General features: G+C 39.1%; 1 protein-coding gene across 2 annotated transcripts in view; it reads right to left on the bottom strand.

Moving 5' to 3' along the window:
* LOC23687616 (protein gone early) overlaps positions 1–17,337 on the bottom strand; it is a 406,061-nt gene that overhangs the window by 183,379 nt on the left and 205,345 nt on the right. For both annotated transcript variants that reach the window (XM_021838631.1, XM_021838627.1), the window contains one exon: positions 7,232–7,422. In XM_021838631.1, the coding sequence (XP_021694323.1) occupies positions 7,232–7,422 (191 nt within the window). The remainder of the gene's footprint in view (positions 1–7,231; positions 7,423–17,337) is intronic.

Genomic DNA, 17,337 nt, shown 5'->3' with positions numbered 1-17,337 from the left:
AAATGGTAGAGAGGACGAGCTGTTTAATTTTCTTACAGCTAATAACGTGCATATAGCAGTTATTACTGAAACGTAATTGAAACCTGGATCTAAACTCAAAAGAGATCCTAACGTTTTTGTTTATCGTAATGATCGACTTGATGGGGCATGTGGGGGAGTTGCAATCATCATTCATAGGCGTATAAAACATCAACTGTTTTCGTCATTTGAAACTAAAGTTTTTGAAACTTTAGGTGTTTCTGTTGAAACACAGCTTGGTAAATATACTTTCATAGCTGCCTATTTGCCTTTTCAATCCTCTGGACAGAAAGTTAATTTGCTTCAAACTGACTTGCGAAAATTGACTCGCAATAAGATAAAAAAGTTTGTCATTGGTGACTTTAATGTCAAACATCTTTCATGGAATAATTCACAAAGTAATTCCAACGGCAGTATTGTATTTGATGAGTGGTCTTCAGGATATTTCTCAATTCAATACCCTGATAGCCCTACATGTTGTTCCTCTCCTAGAAATCCATCTACGATTGATTTGGTCTTGACCGACTCTAGTCATCTTTGTAGCCAACTGATTACTCATGCTGATTTTGATTCTGATCATGTCCCTGTTACATTTTAAATATCCCATGAAGCGATTCTCAATCCTATCAGCTCCACTTTCAATTATTTTCGAGCCGACTTAGCTATCGTCCTATCAGTTTGCTTTCCTCCATCAGTAAACTTTTTGAACAGAATAATGGCCCACATCAACGAAAATTCAATTTTTGCCAATGAACAATTCGGATTCCGCCATGGACAATCGACCACTCGTCATTTTTTACGTGTAACAACTTTGATTCTTTCCAATAAATCTGAAGGCTATTCTACTGATCTTGCTCTTCCAGACATAGAACGAGCATTCGACAGTGTTTGGCATGAAGGTTTGATAGTAAAATTAAAAAACTTTAATTTTCCAACATACATTGTTAGAATAATTCAAAGTTATCTGTTAAGTATCAAGAATCCCTTGAAAAATCGTTGGATTCATAGGATAATGGACGAATCTCTAAAGTAATTGGATTGATCCCAGAATAAGTTCCTGAATGTATTGCTGGAGAAATAGCTAAAAGAATCTCTTCTTTCCTTCTTCTCTCCTTTTTCCTTGAAAATCCTGAAGAATCTTGGGAATAGTCGCGTAAGAGTCTCAAAAAAATGTGGCCTCAAAAATTATGCACTAGAGTAACAAGCATAATCATTGAAACATTGACCAAAAAAAACAAACCTGCTACCGGTCCTAAAATCCATTATTTCGCCTACATTCCTAAATTTATAGTCTTGAAACATAGTTTCTCTAGCAGAAAATCATTTAAATAATTCAGATTTTTTTATATTGTATTATATTTGATTATAAAAAACCTTTCAATTTCATTTCCACAGTATTTATCAGACATTTTACAGAAGAAAATATTGAACTTCCATAGGGACTTCGAGCAAATTCCGAGAAATAATGGAGTAATTCTCGCTGAGACCGGCTCACACTCAATATGTTCAAATTTATGCTTGAAAAGTGTTACTTTTCAGCACCGAAAAGAGTGCTGAAAAGTAGCACTTGTTACCAATTGAATGGTTTACCCTTTAGTATCACCACTGAGCAGAGAAGAGAGAAGAAGTAATGGAAGTCTATACTGCTGTTCAGTGTAAACATGATGTACCGCTACAAATATAATTTGGAACAATGTCACTTTGGAATGCGTGATCGACAATATAAGTATGACTGCAAGAAGTAAAAGTTAAAACTAGTTCTAAACAATTATAAAAATTGGAATTCCGATAGGATTTTCTCCGGAATGCTCGAAATCACTAAAATTTCCCCCGGAATTCCGATAGGATTTCCTTCGAAATCCACGAAAGATTTGCTCTAAATCCCGAAAAGATTTCCTCCGAAATCACGACAGGGTTTCCTCTGAAATTCCGTTAGGATGTTCTCAGAAATTCCGACAAGTTTTCCTCCAAAATCTTCATAGGATTTCATTCGAAATACCGATAAGGTTTCCTCTGAAATAATGATAGGATTTTTTTTCAGAAATCTCAGTAGGATAATCGTCGAAATTCTGGTAGGATTTCCAGTAGGATTTCTTTCAAAATTTCGCTAGAATTTTCTTCAAAATTCCAATAGGTAGGGTGCAGAGCTACTTGGGCACTTCGATGATTCACTTTGGCATGGGATTTTTTTCTCTGCTGAATTGCCTGGAACTTTGCAATAAGAAGCGCTTTAGTACGACGCATATTGAGTCCAAATAGGAGCTCTGTAGCTCCCGATAGGATTTCCTCTGAAATTCCAGTAGGACATCCTCCGAAATCCTGGTAGCATTTAATCGAACGTTTCAGTAAGATTTATTTCAAAATTTTGATAGAATTACTTCCGAAATTCTAATTGATGTTCCTTTGAAAGCCTGATAGGATTTTTTCTGAAATCTTGATAAGATTTCCTCCGAAATTAAGATATTATTTTATTTCTTTTAAAATGTCGGAATATCTAAAGAATGTCTCCTGAAACCTTGATAGGATTTTCTTCAAATTCCGTTAAGTAACCCCTCCCAAAACCGATAGGGTTTCCTCAGAAATCCTGATAGGATTTTCTCCGTAATCCTAGAGAATGTCCTCCGCAATCCTGGTAGGATTTCCCCCAACATTGCTATGAAATCCTGGTAGGATTGCCTTCGTAATCTTGATAGTATTTCCTTGGATATTCCGATAGAATTTCCTCCGAAATCTCATAAGGGTTCCATCAATCCTGTTGGGATTTCTTCTAAAATTCCTTCCCGAAGTTTGGTTAGGATTTTATCCGAAATCTTCATAGGATCTTCTACGGAATCGCCAGAGGCTCTCCGCCGAAATTCCGATAGAATTACTCCCAAAATCTCAATCTCAGGTTTCATCAATCTTCAAAGGATTTCCTCTATTCCTTCGAAATCCTGATAAGATTTCCTCCGAAACCCTGATTGGATTTCCTTCGAAATTCCGAAAGCATTTCTTTCGAGATCTCGGTAGGATTTCCTCCAAAATCTCGGTAGGATTTTCATAGGACAATCACAAAAATTTCGATAGAATTCGATCCAAAATAAGAACAATATATCATTTCGTTTACAAAAAAAAAAAAAAAGAATTACAGACGGCATAAATTTTCAATGCTGCTACACAAGAACGAATAATCTAACCATTGAGTTCTTTTTTCCCCGAGTAGACCCAGGAGACACCTTCCACCATAACCTAGAACGAACAAGTCTAGATTTGCACCTATCGAGCGCACAAAAACACAAACCTCCCACTAGGTTAGTGTGGAAACAAGACGTCGTCTTTCCCCCAAATGTCGTACACAGCGCTTCGGTGGGACGACGCTCCTTAACATTTGGAAAATTCGATTTCCATTTTCTTGTGCAAACTGGCATGGAAATTGGCATAGGGTTTGACCGAGTTTTCCCTCCTCGAGTCTGGTCCCGGAGGAATGGGCGAAGAAGCTCGCTGCAGCAGCAGCAGTGGTGTCATGAATAATCAAACAATTACCCTTTACCTAGATTTTTACACCCGCGCCGAGTTCTGGACTCCTCCGCTAGAGGCAAGCGTCACCTCGCTCGTTTGTATATAGTATTGGACAAAACATTTGCAACTTTTTCGATTTTCCATTCAAAATGGTCAAGTTATTGATGGTTGTAGTTTCTCGTCCAAAAGCTGTAAAGCTTCTCTTCCAGAAGCCAGAAAGCTTCTCTTCCAGAAGCCAGAAAGCTTCTCTTCCAGAAGCTGGAAAGCTTCTCTTCGAAAAGCTGGAGAGCTTCTCTTCCAGAAGCTAGAGAGCTTCTCTTCCAGAAGCTGGAAAGCTTCTCTTCGAAAAGCTGGAAAGCTTCTTCCAGAAGCTGGAAAGCTTCTCTTCCAGAAGCTGGAAAGCTTCTCTTCCAGAAGCTGGAAAGCTTCTCTTCCAGAAGCTGGAAAGCTTCTCTTCCAGAAGACGGAAAGCTTCTCTTCCAGAAGCTGGAAAGCTTCTCTTCCAGAAGCTGGAAAGCTTCTCTTCCAGAAGCTGGAAAGCTTCTCTTCCAGAAGCTGGAAAGCTTCTCTTCCAAAAGCTGGAAAGCTTCTCATCCAGAAGCTGGAAAGCTTCTCTTCCAGAAGCTGGAAAGCTTCTCTTCCAGAAGCTGGAAAGCTTCTCTTCCAGAAGCTGGAAAGCTTCTCTTCCAGAAGCTGGAAAGCTTCTCTTCCAGAAGCTGGAAAGCTTCTCTTCCAGAAGCTGGAAAGCTTCTCTTCCAGAAGCTGGAAAGCTTCTCTTCCAGAAGCTGAAAAGCTTCTCTTCCAGAAGCTGGAAAGCTTCTCTTCCAAAGGCTGGAGAGCTTATCTTCTAGAAGCTGGAAAGCTTCTCTTCCAGAAGCTGGAATGCCTCTCTTTCAAAAGCTGGAGAGCCTCTCTTCCAAAAGCTTGAGAGCTTCTCTTCCAGAAGCTGGAAAGCTTCTCTTCCAAAAGTTGGAAAGCTTCTCTTCCAGAAGCTGGAGAGCTTCTCTTCCAGAAGCTGGAAAGCTTCTCTTCCAAAAGCTGGAGAGCTTCTGTTCCAAAAGCTGGAAAGCTTCTCTTCCAGAAGCTGGAAAGCTTCTCTTTCAAAAGCTGGAAAGCTTCTCTTCCAGAAGCTGGAAAGCTTCTCTTTCAAAAGCTGGAAAGCTTCTCTTCCAGAAGCTGGAAAGCTTCTCTTCCAGAAGCTGGAAAGCTTCTCTTCCAGAAGCTGGAGAGCTTCTCTTTCAAAAGCTGGAAAGCTTCTCTTCCAGAAGCTGGAAAGCTTCTCTTCCAGAAGCTGGAAAGCTTCTCTTCCAGAAGCTGGAAAGCTTCTCTTTCAAAACCTGGAAAGCTTCTCTTCCAGAAGCTGGTAAGCTTCTCTTCCAGAAGCTGGAAAGCTTTTCTTCCAGAAGCTGGAAAGATTCTCTTCCAAAATCTTGAGAGCTTCTCTTCTAGAAGTTGGAAAGCTTTACCTAGATTTTTACACCCGCGCCACGTTCGGAACTCCTCCGCTAGAGGGAAGCATCACCTTGCTCATTTGTATAAAGTATTGGACAATACATTAGCCACTTTTTTGATTTTCCATTAAAAATGTTCGAGTTATTGATGGTTGTAGTTTCTCGTCCAAAAGCTGGAAAGCTTCTCTTCCAGAAGCTGGAAAGCTTCTCTTCCTGAAGCTGGAAAGCTTCTCTTCCAGAAGCTGGAAAGCTTCTCTTCCAGACGCTGGAAAGCTTCTCTTCCAGAAGCTGGAAAGCTTCTCTTCCAGAAGCTGAAAAGCTTCTCTTCCAGAAGCTGGAAAGCTTCTCTTCCAGAAGCTGGAAAGCTTCTCTTCCAGAAGCTGGAAAGCTTCTCTTCCAGAGGCTGGAAAGCTTCTCTTCCAGAAGCTGGAAAGCTTCTCTTCCAGAAGCTGGAAAGCTTCTCTTCCAGAAGCTGGAAAGCTTCTCTTCCAGAAGCTGGAAAGCTTCTCTTCCAGAAGCTGGAAAACTTCTCTTCCAGAAGCTGGAAAGCTTCTCTTCCAGAAGCTGGAAAGCTTCTCTTCCAGAAGCTGGAAAGCTTCTCTTCCAGAAGCTGGAAAGCTTCTCTTCCAGAAGCTGGAAAGCTTCTCTTCCAGAAGCAGGAAAGCTTCTCTTCCAGAAGCTGGAAAGCTTCACTTCCAGAAGCTGGAAAGCTTCTCTTCCAGAAGCTGGAAAGCTTCTCTTCCAGAAGCTGGAAAGCTTCTCTTCCAGAAGCTGGAAAGCTTCTCTTCCAAAGGCTGGAAAGCTTCTCTTCCAGAAGCTGGAAAGCTTCTCTTCCAGAAGCAGGAAAGCTTCTCTTCCAGAAGCTGGAAAGCTTCTCTTCCAGAAGCTGGAAAGCTTCTCTTCCAGAAGCTGGAAAGCTTCTCTTCCAAAGGCTGGAAAGCTTCTCTTCTAGAAGCTGGGAAGCTTCTCTTCCAGAAGCTGGGAAGCTTCTCTTCCAGAAGCTGGAAAGCTTCTCTTCCAGAAGCTGGAAAGCTTCTCTTCCAGAAGCTGGAAAGCTTCTCTTCCAGAAGCTGGAAAGATTCTCTTCCAAAATCTTGAGAGCTTCTCTTCTAGAAGCTGGGAAGCTTCTCTTCCAGAAGCTGGAAAGCTTCTGTTCCAGAAGCTGGAAAGATTCTCTTCCAAAATCTTGAGAGCTTCTCTTCTAGAAGTTGGAAAGCTTCTCTTCCAGAAGCTGAAAAGCTTCTCTTCCAAAAGCTGGAGAGCTTCTGTTCCAAAAGCTGGAAAGCTTCTCTTCCAGAAGCTGGAAACTAACACTTAACTCAAAATCGACCAAGAGGTCACTTACTTTGCTTACAAACCTACCAAAGTTGATGATTTTGCATGAAAAATCGAAAAAAGTTGCAAATGTATAGTCCCCTACTGTAGATAATCGACAACATTCGGAAACACATGGGAACTTGGCATAAATAACGGTACCGTGTCCGACAAGCGAAACAAGACACATCTTCTTCATTATATGGGGAGACGAAGACGATCCCGATAAGCCAGTCTTATCAAATGGTCCCAATCTTGCAGTTTGGGCTTATGGTTGTGCTGTATGCTTGAACTCCAACGGCCAAGATCGAGGTGTGAATGTTAATGCATTATTCATCAGCAGCAGCCCGAAAAAAAGGAGTTGAAAACTGCGACAGTCTTGTGTTTCGTTTCGGAGTAAAAAATCCTTATGTCTACCGGCACCGCCATCAATATTCAATTGCAGGGCTGGTAGCGACTGAGTGACTTAAAAAAACTTTATAGACTAAAAAGATACCAGATAAGAACTAAAGAGAGATTTTATTAGGAAGTTCTAAAAAAAAATCTGAAGAAACTTCTATGAGGATCCTTTGCAAAATTATTAGACGAATTCCTAGGGGAATTGGTAGGGAATCTTCAGAGGAATTTGTAGATGAATGTTCAAAATTGAAAATAATTCAGAGGGAATCAAGTAGCTTTTGCTCGAGGAATCTGTGAAGAAATTTCTCAAGATCCTGTGGAATTATTGTGTAAAAGGTTTTTATGTACTCTCTAGAATTTTGCACAATGGACTTCACAGATGTTCCCTTAAAAACGAGAGACTTTTTAGAGACCTCCATTAAAATAACGACCAAGTCTCCAAAAAGAAACCACCTCCCAGCCCTGCGCTTGTGTGTCGTTTGAACCTTGAAATTGAATTTTGTTCCGAGGGGGAGATGCGACCCTCGAGAAGGTGAGAAGCTAGGGCTTACCTGTTTGCTTGCTTCCAGACATTCCGCCTCCAGGCAGACTTCCTTGGTGAGATAGCTGGGCAGTCGGGGCCACAGGATGGCCAACAGGATGAGCACTATCAGCAGCAGCAAGGTGATCAGGACCAGGCTGACGAAGGGCCGCTCGGCTTTGGGCGTTATGTCGAACGTGGTCAGCACGCGGTTGTAGGACGCTGGAAAAATAATGAGTCAATTGTTATCGCATGTACAGCACAATAATTTCTTTTTTAAATGGATCTGATGTAGGACGGTATTGCTACCGCGTAGATGGCGACCCGAGCTAAAGGAATTCCGGGTAATTGATTCCATCAATATCTTAATATCTTGACGACTTGAACTGGAAGTTCAAGAAAACAAAATAGCGAGCGTTAAATTATTTCTTTCTTGATTGGTACTTTTAACTGGTACTTGATATTACTGGCTATCCCAGTATTAATATTACAAACGAGCGTCTGTTCACCAGGAGGTGCGGCTCAAACAGCGTCTGTTCTGGTATCCAGCGGCTGAGTATGAAATGTTGTATCACGTCAACTAACCTAAGGTGGCGGCCCCATCAACGTGATGTAGGTAGCGCAACCCCGGTAAGGTAGCATACCGAATTTCTCACCTACCACGAAAAATGGAGAAAGAAGAAATAACGAACGATATTTTCGGCAACCGACCTGGCAACGAAATAAGGACTATGAATGGAAACTTGGTACCTGGAATGTCAGGACGTTAAATGAACCCGGACGAGCGAGCCTTTTGGCTCGTGAACTGCAGAAGGTTGGAGTGGGCGTGGCCGCCATTCAAGAAGTGCGGTGGCCTAGATCTGGAGAACGTGAATTCCGGGCGGTCGATCCCATCGCCAACACTACGTTCAAATATAACATCTACCACAGCGGCGGCGATAAGGCAGAACATGGTGTCGGTTTCATAGTGATCGGGAAGCAGATGAAACGCGTTATGAAGTGGAAACCGATTAGCGAACGAATCTGTGTACTGAGGATACGGGGCAAATTCTTCAACTACAGCCTGATCAACATCTATGCACCGACGAACGACAAACCTGATGACGTGAAGGACGCGTTCTATGAAGGCCTTGATAAGGCCTATGGAGAGTGCCCAAAACACGACGTGAAAATCGTCATCGGAGATGCGAACGCGCAGGTCGGAAGAGAGGACTTTTTCCGTCCGATCATCGGTAAGGAGAGTCTTCACTCCGTTACCAATGACAACGGCCTACGACTAGTGACTTTCGCTGCTGCCAGGGGGATGGCCATCAGCAGCACCTACTTTGCACGCAAGGATATTCGGAAGCACACCTGGAGGCATCCAAATGGTGATACTTGCAACCAGATAGACCATATTCTGGTGGATGGCCGACATTTCTCAGATGTCATCGATGTTAGGAGTTTCAGGGGTCCTAACATTGACTCGGATCACTACCTCGTTGTCAGTAAAATTCGAGCGCGGTTATCAACTGTAGCGAATTCAAGACCACAGCGAACAATGCGATTCAATATCCAGCGCTTCTCAGCAGACGGTGTTACAGCTGAATACCACCAAAAGCTGGACGAGCGGATAAGTGAGGTCAATGTGAGCGAAAACCTCAACATTCTATGGGATGCAATCCATGGAGTGGTGAGTGAAACAGCGCGAGAAGTGATAGGTACTGCTCGAAGACGCCCCAGAAGCGGATGGTTCGACGAGGAGTGCCAGAGGGTGACGGATGAGAAGAACGTGGCCAGACGTCGGATGTTAGTGTCTGGTACCAGGCTGAACAGAGAGCGGTACAGGGAAGCAAGATCAGCCGAAAAGCGAATCCATCGCAGGAAGAAAAAAGAGTTTGATGAGAACGTGATAGCCGAGGCGCAAAACTGTATGGAACAGAACGATATGCGACGATTCTATGAAACTGTCAATGGCGTGCGGAGAAAGTCAGCGCCGTCTCCCGTCATGTGCAACGACCGTGAAGGTAATTTGCTGACAGATAAAACGATGGTGGCTGCCAGGTGGAAAGAGCACTTCGAAACGTTGCTGAATGGAGGGAACGATAGAGCATCGGAGAACAGAATGAACATCGACAACGACGGTCAAGCTGTGGAGCCTCCATCTCTAGATGAGGTTAAGAAGGCGATTAAAGAGCTGAAGAACAACAAGGCTGCTGGGAAGGATGAGCTCCCGGCCGAACTTCTCAAGCACGGTAGTGAGCAGCTGCATAGAATAATTCACCATATTCTACTAAGGATATGGGAGGAAGAAGAACTGCCTGCTAGCTGGATGGATGGCCTCATTTGCCCTCTTTTCAAAAAAGGGCATAGATTGGAGTGCGCCAATTACCGAGGAATAACGCTCCTCAATTCGGCGTACAAAATTATGTCACGTATTCTGTTCAACAGATTGAGACCGCTTGAAGAGTCCTTCGTCGGCGAATACCAAGCTGGTTTTCGTGAGGGCCGATCGACGTCGGATCAAATGTTTACCCTGCGACAGATCCTCGATAAATTCCGGGAGTACAACTTGCAGACTCATCATCTGTTCATTGATTTCAAGGCGGCGTACGATTCAGTTAAAAGAAACGAGTTGTGGGAAATAATGATGGAACATGGCTTTCCGACGAAGCTGATTAGACTGATTCGTGCAACGTTGGAAGGATCGAAATCAAGTATACGTGTTGCGGATGAGATTTCCACATCCTTCGTAACCTTAGACGGATTGAAGCAGGGCGATGCACTTTCAAACCTATTGTTCAACATAGCGTTAGAAGGAGCAATAAGGAGAGCTTGCGTGCATAGGAATGGCACTATTATCACACGTTCGTATATGCTCCTTGGTTTTGCGGACGATATCGACATAATCGGGATTGATCGCCGAGCCGTGGAAGAGGCATACGTGCCTTTTAAAAGGGAGACAACGCGAATTGGGCTCAGTATCAATACCACGAAGACAAAGTACATGGTCGCTGGTAGACATCGTGGGCCCATAGGTGATGTTGGTAGTGAGGTGGTGATAGGTGGTGATATTTTTGAAGTAGTTGAAGAATTTGTGTACCTTGGAACTCTAGTGACTTGCGATAATGATGTTACCCGCGAGGTTAAAAGGCGTATTGCAGCTGCGAGTCGGGCTTTTTACGGACTTCGTAACCAGCTAAAGTCCCGCAGCTTACAGACGAAGACCAAACTCGCGTTGTACAAGACTCTAATTCTTCCGGTAGCTCTGTACGGCCACGAATCTTGGACGTTGAAAGAGGTCGACCGGAGAGCTTTTGGGGTCTTTGAACGTAAAGTGCTGCGAACAATACTCGGCGGTAAATTGGACAATGGCATCTGGCGGCGTCGCATGAATCACGAGTTATACCAAGTCTATAACGAAATGGATATTGTTAAGCGTATAAAACACGGCAGGCTGCGGTGGGCTGGGCATGTAGCTCGCATGTCGGAGGAACGTCAAGCTAAACTAATATTCAGCAGAGAACCAGGGAGAGGCCGTCGCCTCCGTGGAAGGCCGCGCACCAGATGGCTTTTTGCAGTTGAGGAGGATGTAAGGTCGCTTAACGTTCAGGGCGACTGGAAGCGATTGGCCCAGGACCGGGTCCAATGGAGAAGGCTTCTTCATTCGGCGTAGATTCAACGCAATAGCAAGGAATTGTTACCCATCAAGTATCAAGTAAGTATCTTATATAAGAAACGACTATTTGTTTACTAAAAGTCGTCCATACATTTCAAATTGGGCATATTTAAGGGAAAAAAGTTTTTCTAACAACGAATTTTTAAAGCCAAAACTGAAATATTTTTTTTTCAAACATTTGGTTCTAAACCATCAAATATGGTCGTGTTTTCAAGTAATAAATGAGTTTGAATCAGAAAATAGATTGTATTTTTTATTGAGAATAGTTTAAAAAACGGAATTATACAGTGATTATGTTTTTTAAATTAAGGCAATCAATGGACTTCGCCTCTGCCTATGAGAAAATTAATGAAAATGTGAAATCAATGCTCAACAGTTTAGGAATTGTCTCTTAGGCAGAAATTAGTGAAAAACTGTTATGCGATGTTCTAGTAAGAACGACTGATTGTTTTTTTTTTTTTTTGTTGAGAATGTGAAAATTGTAATTCCAAAGAAAATATTACAGGAGAACTAATCTCGTTTTTAGAGGAAAGCGACAAAGTTTATTTGCAAAGAACAGTCTTCTTTTCTACAAAACAAAAAAGACTCCTTAAAACAAGGTGAAATACTGGTAATTTGCGACTTTTCTGAAAATTATAGTTTCATCATACGAAACTCTGCTTAAGGATATCACTGGGATAATTCCCAAGCAACGATACACCCATTCGAGATTTACCATAAAAAAGATAATAAATTGGAAAACGTTAGTTTCATTATAATATCAGAAGTGTTGACCCATGACACAGTAGCAGTTCAGCTATTTATTTCAAAATTGATAAATTTTGTTAAACAAAAAATAAATTTCTCAAAAGTTATTTTTATGTCAGATGGAGCCGCTGTTTATTATAAAAATAAAAAAAATTGCCAGCTTATTTAATTTCAAGAAAGTACATGGATTGGAAGCAGAGTGGCACTTTTTTGCCACATCCCACGGCAAATGCCCCTGTGACGCTATTGGTGGCACTCTCAAGCGAATGGCAAAAAGAGCAAGTCTTGCAAAAGACTATGGAAACACAATCGCAACTCCGCGAGAACTATTCGACTGGGCAGTGAAACAAACTGATACATGTATCACCAAATTAAATTTCTGTTATATATTTAATAAACAATATATAAAAATGTTAGAGGAATTGGTGGAATTGTTTGAGAAGGTTAAAACTGTCCCTGGTACCCAAAAATATCATTGTTTTATGCCTATTAGTAATACGCAAGTTACAGCCAAACGGTACACCAATTCAGAGGATGAACCAAAAATATTCAATTTATTCAGTAGAGCCCAAAAACAATGTAAATATTCATGTGCAGATACTACGTTTTAGGATATATAGCAATAATAAAAATAATAATGCATGATAAAAACAAACCACGTTTTTTTCTCCATAAGCATAATGTTGACCCTTTCCAAACACCTGTTAAGATTGCCTTTGACCAAATAAGAAATGAAATACAGCAGAGCGGTTCCATGCCGTTTCGCAAACCCGATTATTTTGGTATTTTTTGAATCGCCTGAAAATTTGCATACAGATTCTTCATGACCAAAAATGCCATTATGCACTTTCAGACCGCCATTTTGAACCTCGCCATATTCTTGAGAAGGGCGTATCGGAAAATGCATGGCAAATCTTTTAAAAACTGTAACTCGAAAACGGTTTGTCCGATCGATTTGAGATCTTCTACAAAGTTGTAGGTATTGCTTAGGACTATATGGAGAAAAATATGCACGGTAAAAAAAAGTTACAGATTATTTTTTATTTCAAAAACAAAATTTTAAAATTGATTTTCTCCAGAAACGCAGTTTTGATTTTTTTATTTTTGGATATGTTTTAGGGGACAACTTATGTGATTTATTGCACAATGTTTCAAAATGGAAGAATTATGGACAAAAAAGTTATGATTTTTTAAAAAATTACAGATTTTGCAAAAAATCTATACAGAGGAAAACAATAATTTTTTATGTGATTATTTGAAAGTACAGAAAAATTGCAATCGAAAAGTACTTAAGTAAATTTTTTCTAGGCTGCATCAATTTCGAGATATACTCATATTTATATAAAATTTTCAAATAATAAAAGAAAATAGGCCCTTTTCAAGCATATTTCGTGTTTCTCCATTCCAGAAAAAAAATATTTTGATTGAACGAATCGTAGCTAAATCGTTTATCGTTTGATCAAAACATTTATGCTTAAGTATTGAAAAAAGAGTGCACGGTAAAATATATAAACGATATTTTCAAATGAAAATTTGAAGCTAATAGTTCTTACAAACCGCAACATTGATGTTTTTATTTTTTGGATATATTTTGCGGTTGTTGTAGGTATTGTTAGGACTATTTGGAAAAAAATATGCACGATCAAAAATAATGACAGATTTTTTTAATAAAAAAAATTAAAATCGATTTTCTATGAAAATGCATCTGTGATTTATTGCACAATGTTTCATAATGGAAGAATTATGGACTAAAAAGTTATAATTTTATAAAATATTACAAATGAGACGGAAAGCGGCTGGCAATTCAAAAAAGGTAAATGATGACTACATTAAGAGAGTCGTTTAATCGATTTACTGAATTACATAGTGGTGTTCAAATAGGATTTTCATCTTTTGCAAAATTGAGACCGAAGAATTGTAAATTGTTAACTAGCTCTGGAACACATAATGTGTGCGTATGTACTATTCACGAAAATGTTAATTTGATAATCCATAGTTTAAAGAAATATAATTTACTGCATGATTTAAATTTTTTTACTGATAGTTTACTATGTGAAACAAAAACAGTGGATTGCACCTTACGTTGTTGTGAAAAATGTTCAGATTCTACTACCTTTGAACGAAGCTTGTTATCAGCAATCGAAGAGAATGGCATTGACGAATTACAATTTGAACAGTGGGTCACAACCGACAGGTGTGATATTGAAACTTTTTTAAAGCAGCCTGATGAATTTGTATCATATTTTACTCGTAAATTGGAGACACTAATACCTCATGATTTCATCAAAAAAGAGCAAACTACATTTTTAAATAACACAAATGTGATTTTTTCGGAAAACTACACATTTATTCTTCAAGAAGAAGTTCAAAGCCATCATTGGAATGCTCAGCAAGCTACTTTGCATCCGTTTGTAATATATTATCGTCAAGATGGCAAAGTCAATCATTTAAGTTTTGTTTTAATTTCAGAAGATTTGCGCCACGATTCTGTATCTGTCAACTTATTCATATCTAAAATGATAGAATTTTTGCGATTGGATCACAAATTAACTGTCAACAAGATATATTTTATGTCTGACGGAGCTGCACCACAGTATAAAAATAGGAAGAACTTTTCAACTCTTTGGCAATTTAAAATCAAATATGATATAGAAGTTGAATGGCATTTTTCTGCAACATCACATGGAAAAGGGCCATGCGATGCCATAGGAGGGACACTAAAACGTATGGCTACTAGAGATGGTCGGGTTTCACATTTTTCAAACCCGAACCCGACCCGTACCCGACTTATTTTATTTCTTCAAACCCGGACCCGACCCGAACCCGAGACAATAATTGAGAAGCAAACCCGGACCCGACCCGAACCCGAACATTTTTCACTGTCTAAACCCGAACCCGACCCGAAACCCGAAATTTTTTTGTAAGAAAAACCCGAATAAAACCCGTGGTTGAAAAGATGGTAAATTCATCGTTTCTGATGCATAGGGAAGCTTTTAGGTTGTTACTCTGTTCACAATTCTCACCAAACCCGACTTAAACCCGACTTTTTGTAAGCCCGAACCCGACCCGTACCCGATAATTTTGTAGCCTTCATACCCGAACCGAACCCGAACCCGGAAAATTTCAAATTTTCAAACCCGAACCCGACCCGAACCCGTCGGGTTCGGGTTCGGGTCGGGTTTCGGGTTTGAAAACCCGAGACCCGACCATCTCTAATGGCTACCAGAGCCAGTCTTGCCAAAGAACGTGAATATCCGATAAGGATATCCGATAAGGAACTATATGATTGGGCTCAAAATCGGAAAGAGGAGCAGCTTACACAAATCTTCTTTTGTTATTCAACTATTGAGGAATATGATATCATTGCACAAGAACTTAACCAACTATTTTCAAGTGCAAAAACAGTTCAAGGCACTCAGAAATATCACTCGTTTATCCCTATCTCTGAAACACAAAACAGAATCACATTTTTAATGCCACGTTTAGATTTACCGTGTAAATCTCGGAAGTGATGCATGTCAGCTAAATTTTACTTGAGTATTTTACGATAGAAATTTTTCATATTTAAAAATATATAGTTATATTTCTGTACTCAAAAAAACGCACCAAAAATATCGTTTTACATAAATTCGTTTTATTTATTTTTCAAATAATTTATTTTTTATCCAAAAATTTTCTGTTTTGAGGCATTGTGCAAGAAATTACAAACAATATGCTGCAAAACATATCCAAAAATTAAAAACATCAATTTTGCGGTTTTTAAGAACAATGAACTTCAAATTTTCATTTGAAAATTTCGTTTATATTTTTTTTACCGTGCATACTTTTTTAAATACTTTAGTATATAGGTTTTGATCAAACAATAAACAATTCAGCTACGATTCACTCAATCAAAATAAAATATTTCTGGAATGTAGAAACACGAAATATGTTTGAAAAGGGCCTATTTTACTGCTTTCATTTGAAAATTTTATATAAATATGAGTATATCTCGAAATATATGCAACCTAGAAAAAATTTACTTGAGTACTTTTCGATTGCAATTTTTCTGTACTTTCAAATAATCACATAAAAAAATATTGTTTTCCTCTATTTCGATTTTTTTTTCCAAAATTTGTAATTTTTTAAAAAATCATAACTTTTTTGTCCATAATTCTTCCATTTTGAAACCCTTGTCCCCTAAAACATATCCAAAAATAAAAAAAATCGAAATTGCGTTTCTAGAGAAAATCGATTTTAAAATTTTGTTTTTGAAATAAAAAATAATCTGTAACTTTTTTTACCGTGCATATTTTTTTCCATATAGCCCTAAACAATACCTACAACTTTGTAGAAGATCTCAAATCGATCGGACAAACCGTTTTCGAGTTAGTTTTTTAAAGATTTGCCATGCATTTTCCGATACGCCCTTCTCAAAAATAAGGCGAGGTTCAAAATGGCGGTCTGAAAGTGCATAATGGCATTTTTGGTCATAAAGAATCTGTATGCAAATTTTCAGGCGATTCAAAAAATACAAAAATTAAATTAAAAAAAAAATCGTCATGTTTGGTGGAATTGCTCAGCAATGTCCCGATTTTGTCAGCCCCATGTTGCATTTAGGGTTAACAAAATCGGGAAAACAATTTTCGATAGGTTTCAAGTTTTGTTTTAACTTAATTATAGTTTTACGATTTTTTTTATATAAACATTGTTTTTTTACTTCTATTTTCTATGCACCGTAATAAAAGGTAACATTGATCAGTTTCTTGGATAATTATCAAAAATTAAAATTTCAAAATTTCGGTCTTTAGAAGGTTGTTTAGACGTGGCCAAGGTTATAATTAACTTAATGCACCCAATATTGCCAGTATAGACGTATTTACTCTGATTCAAATAAATATAAATTTTAGGGTGACAAAATCGGGCAAAATGGATGCTAAAATCGGGGGTAGACAAAATCGGATCAAATAGGGTGCTGAAATCGGGGGTGGATAAAATCAGGGGTAGGCAAAATCGGGTCATTACTGTATTATTGCGATATCTTTCCAACCACAAAAAACCAATCGGATTGGTGCGAGATCAATTGTATTTAATTAAAAAAAAAACTCTGTATAATTCCGTTTTATTTCTATTATCTACTCCCAATAAAACAAATATAATCTGTTTTGTGATTAAAACTCATTTACCACTTGAAAATATGATCATACTAGACTGTTTAAAGCGAAATAAAAATAAAATAAAAAATCATTTTGGACTTAAAAAATTCGGTGTTAGAAAAACTTTTTCCCCATACTCGGTAAGTAGGCCTTGACCTGGCTAAAAGGTTTTTTTCTTCGCTTGTCATTTTTTTTCCCCGTTTCAGATAATAATTTTCCGAGGCTTTGATTTCCGATTTTGACGAGTTGGTTTGTGGATTTTCCCGGTGTGGTTGCTTGAAGAGTTGCTGTTCAAGTTATTTGAATTCAAGTTTCCACCTTTTTTCCGTCCCTGGAGTTTGGCTCACTGGAAAACCTTGAGTATGATTTTATTTTATTAATTTATTTCTTTTTTTTTTGTTTTTTTTTTGTTCATCTCACATTTGATCTTTTTGTTTTATTGATCTTTTTGTTTCCGTTATGGAAACTGATGGGGATGAGGGGGGATCAAAAGATAACTCTGATAATTCTAGTACCACTTTATTGACCAAACCTTTTCGAGTGAAGGTTTACCCTTCTAGTTTCTCTGGACCCTTTGTTGTATATTTTAGAAAAAAA

The sequence above is a fragment of the Aedes aegypti genome, chromosome 1 (genome assembly GCF_002204515.2).
Source record: "Aedes aegypti strain LVP_AGWG chromosome 1, AaegL5.0 Primary Assembly, whole genome shotgun sequence".
In the NCBI taxonomy this organism is placed as follows: domain Eukaryota; kingdom Metazoa; phylum Arthropoda; class Insecta; order Diptera; family Culicidae; genus Aedes; species Aedes aegypti.
Note: the sequence above shows the minus strand (reverse complement) of the source record. Positions and strands in the feature narration are given on the sequence as shown.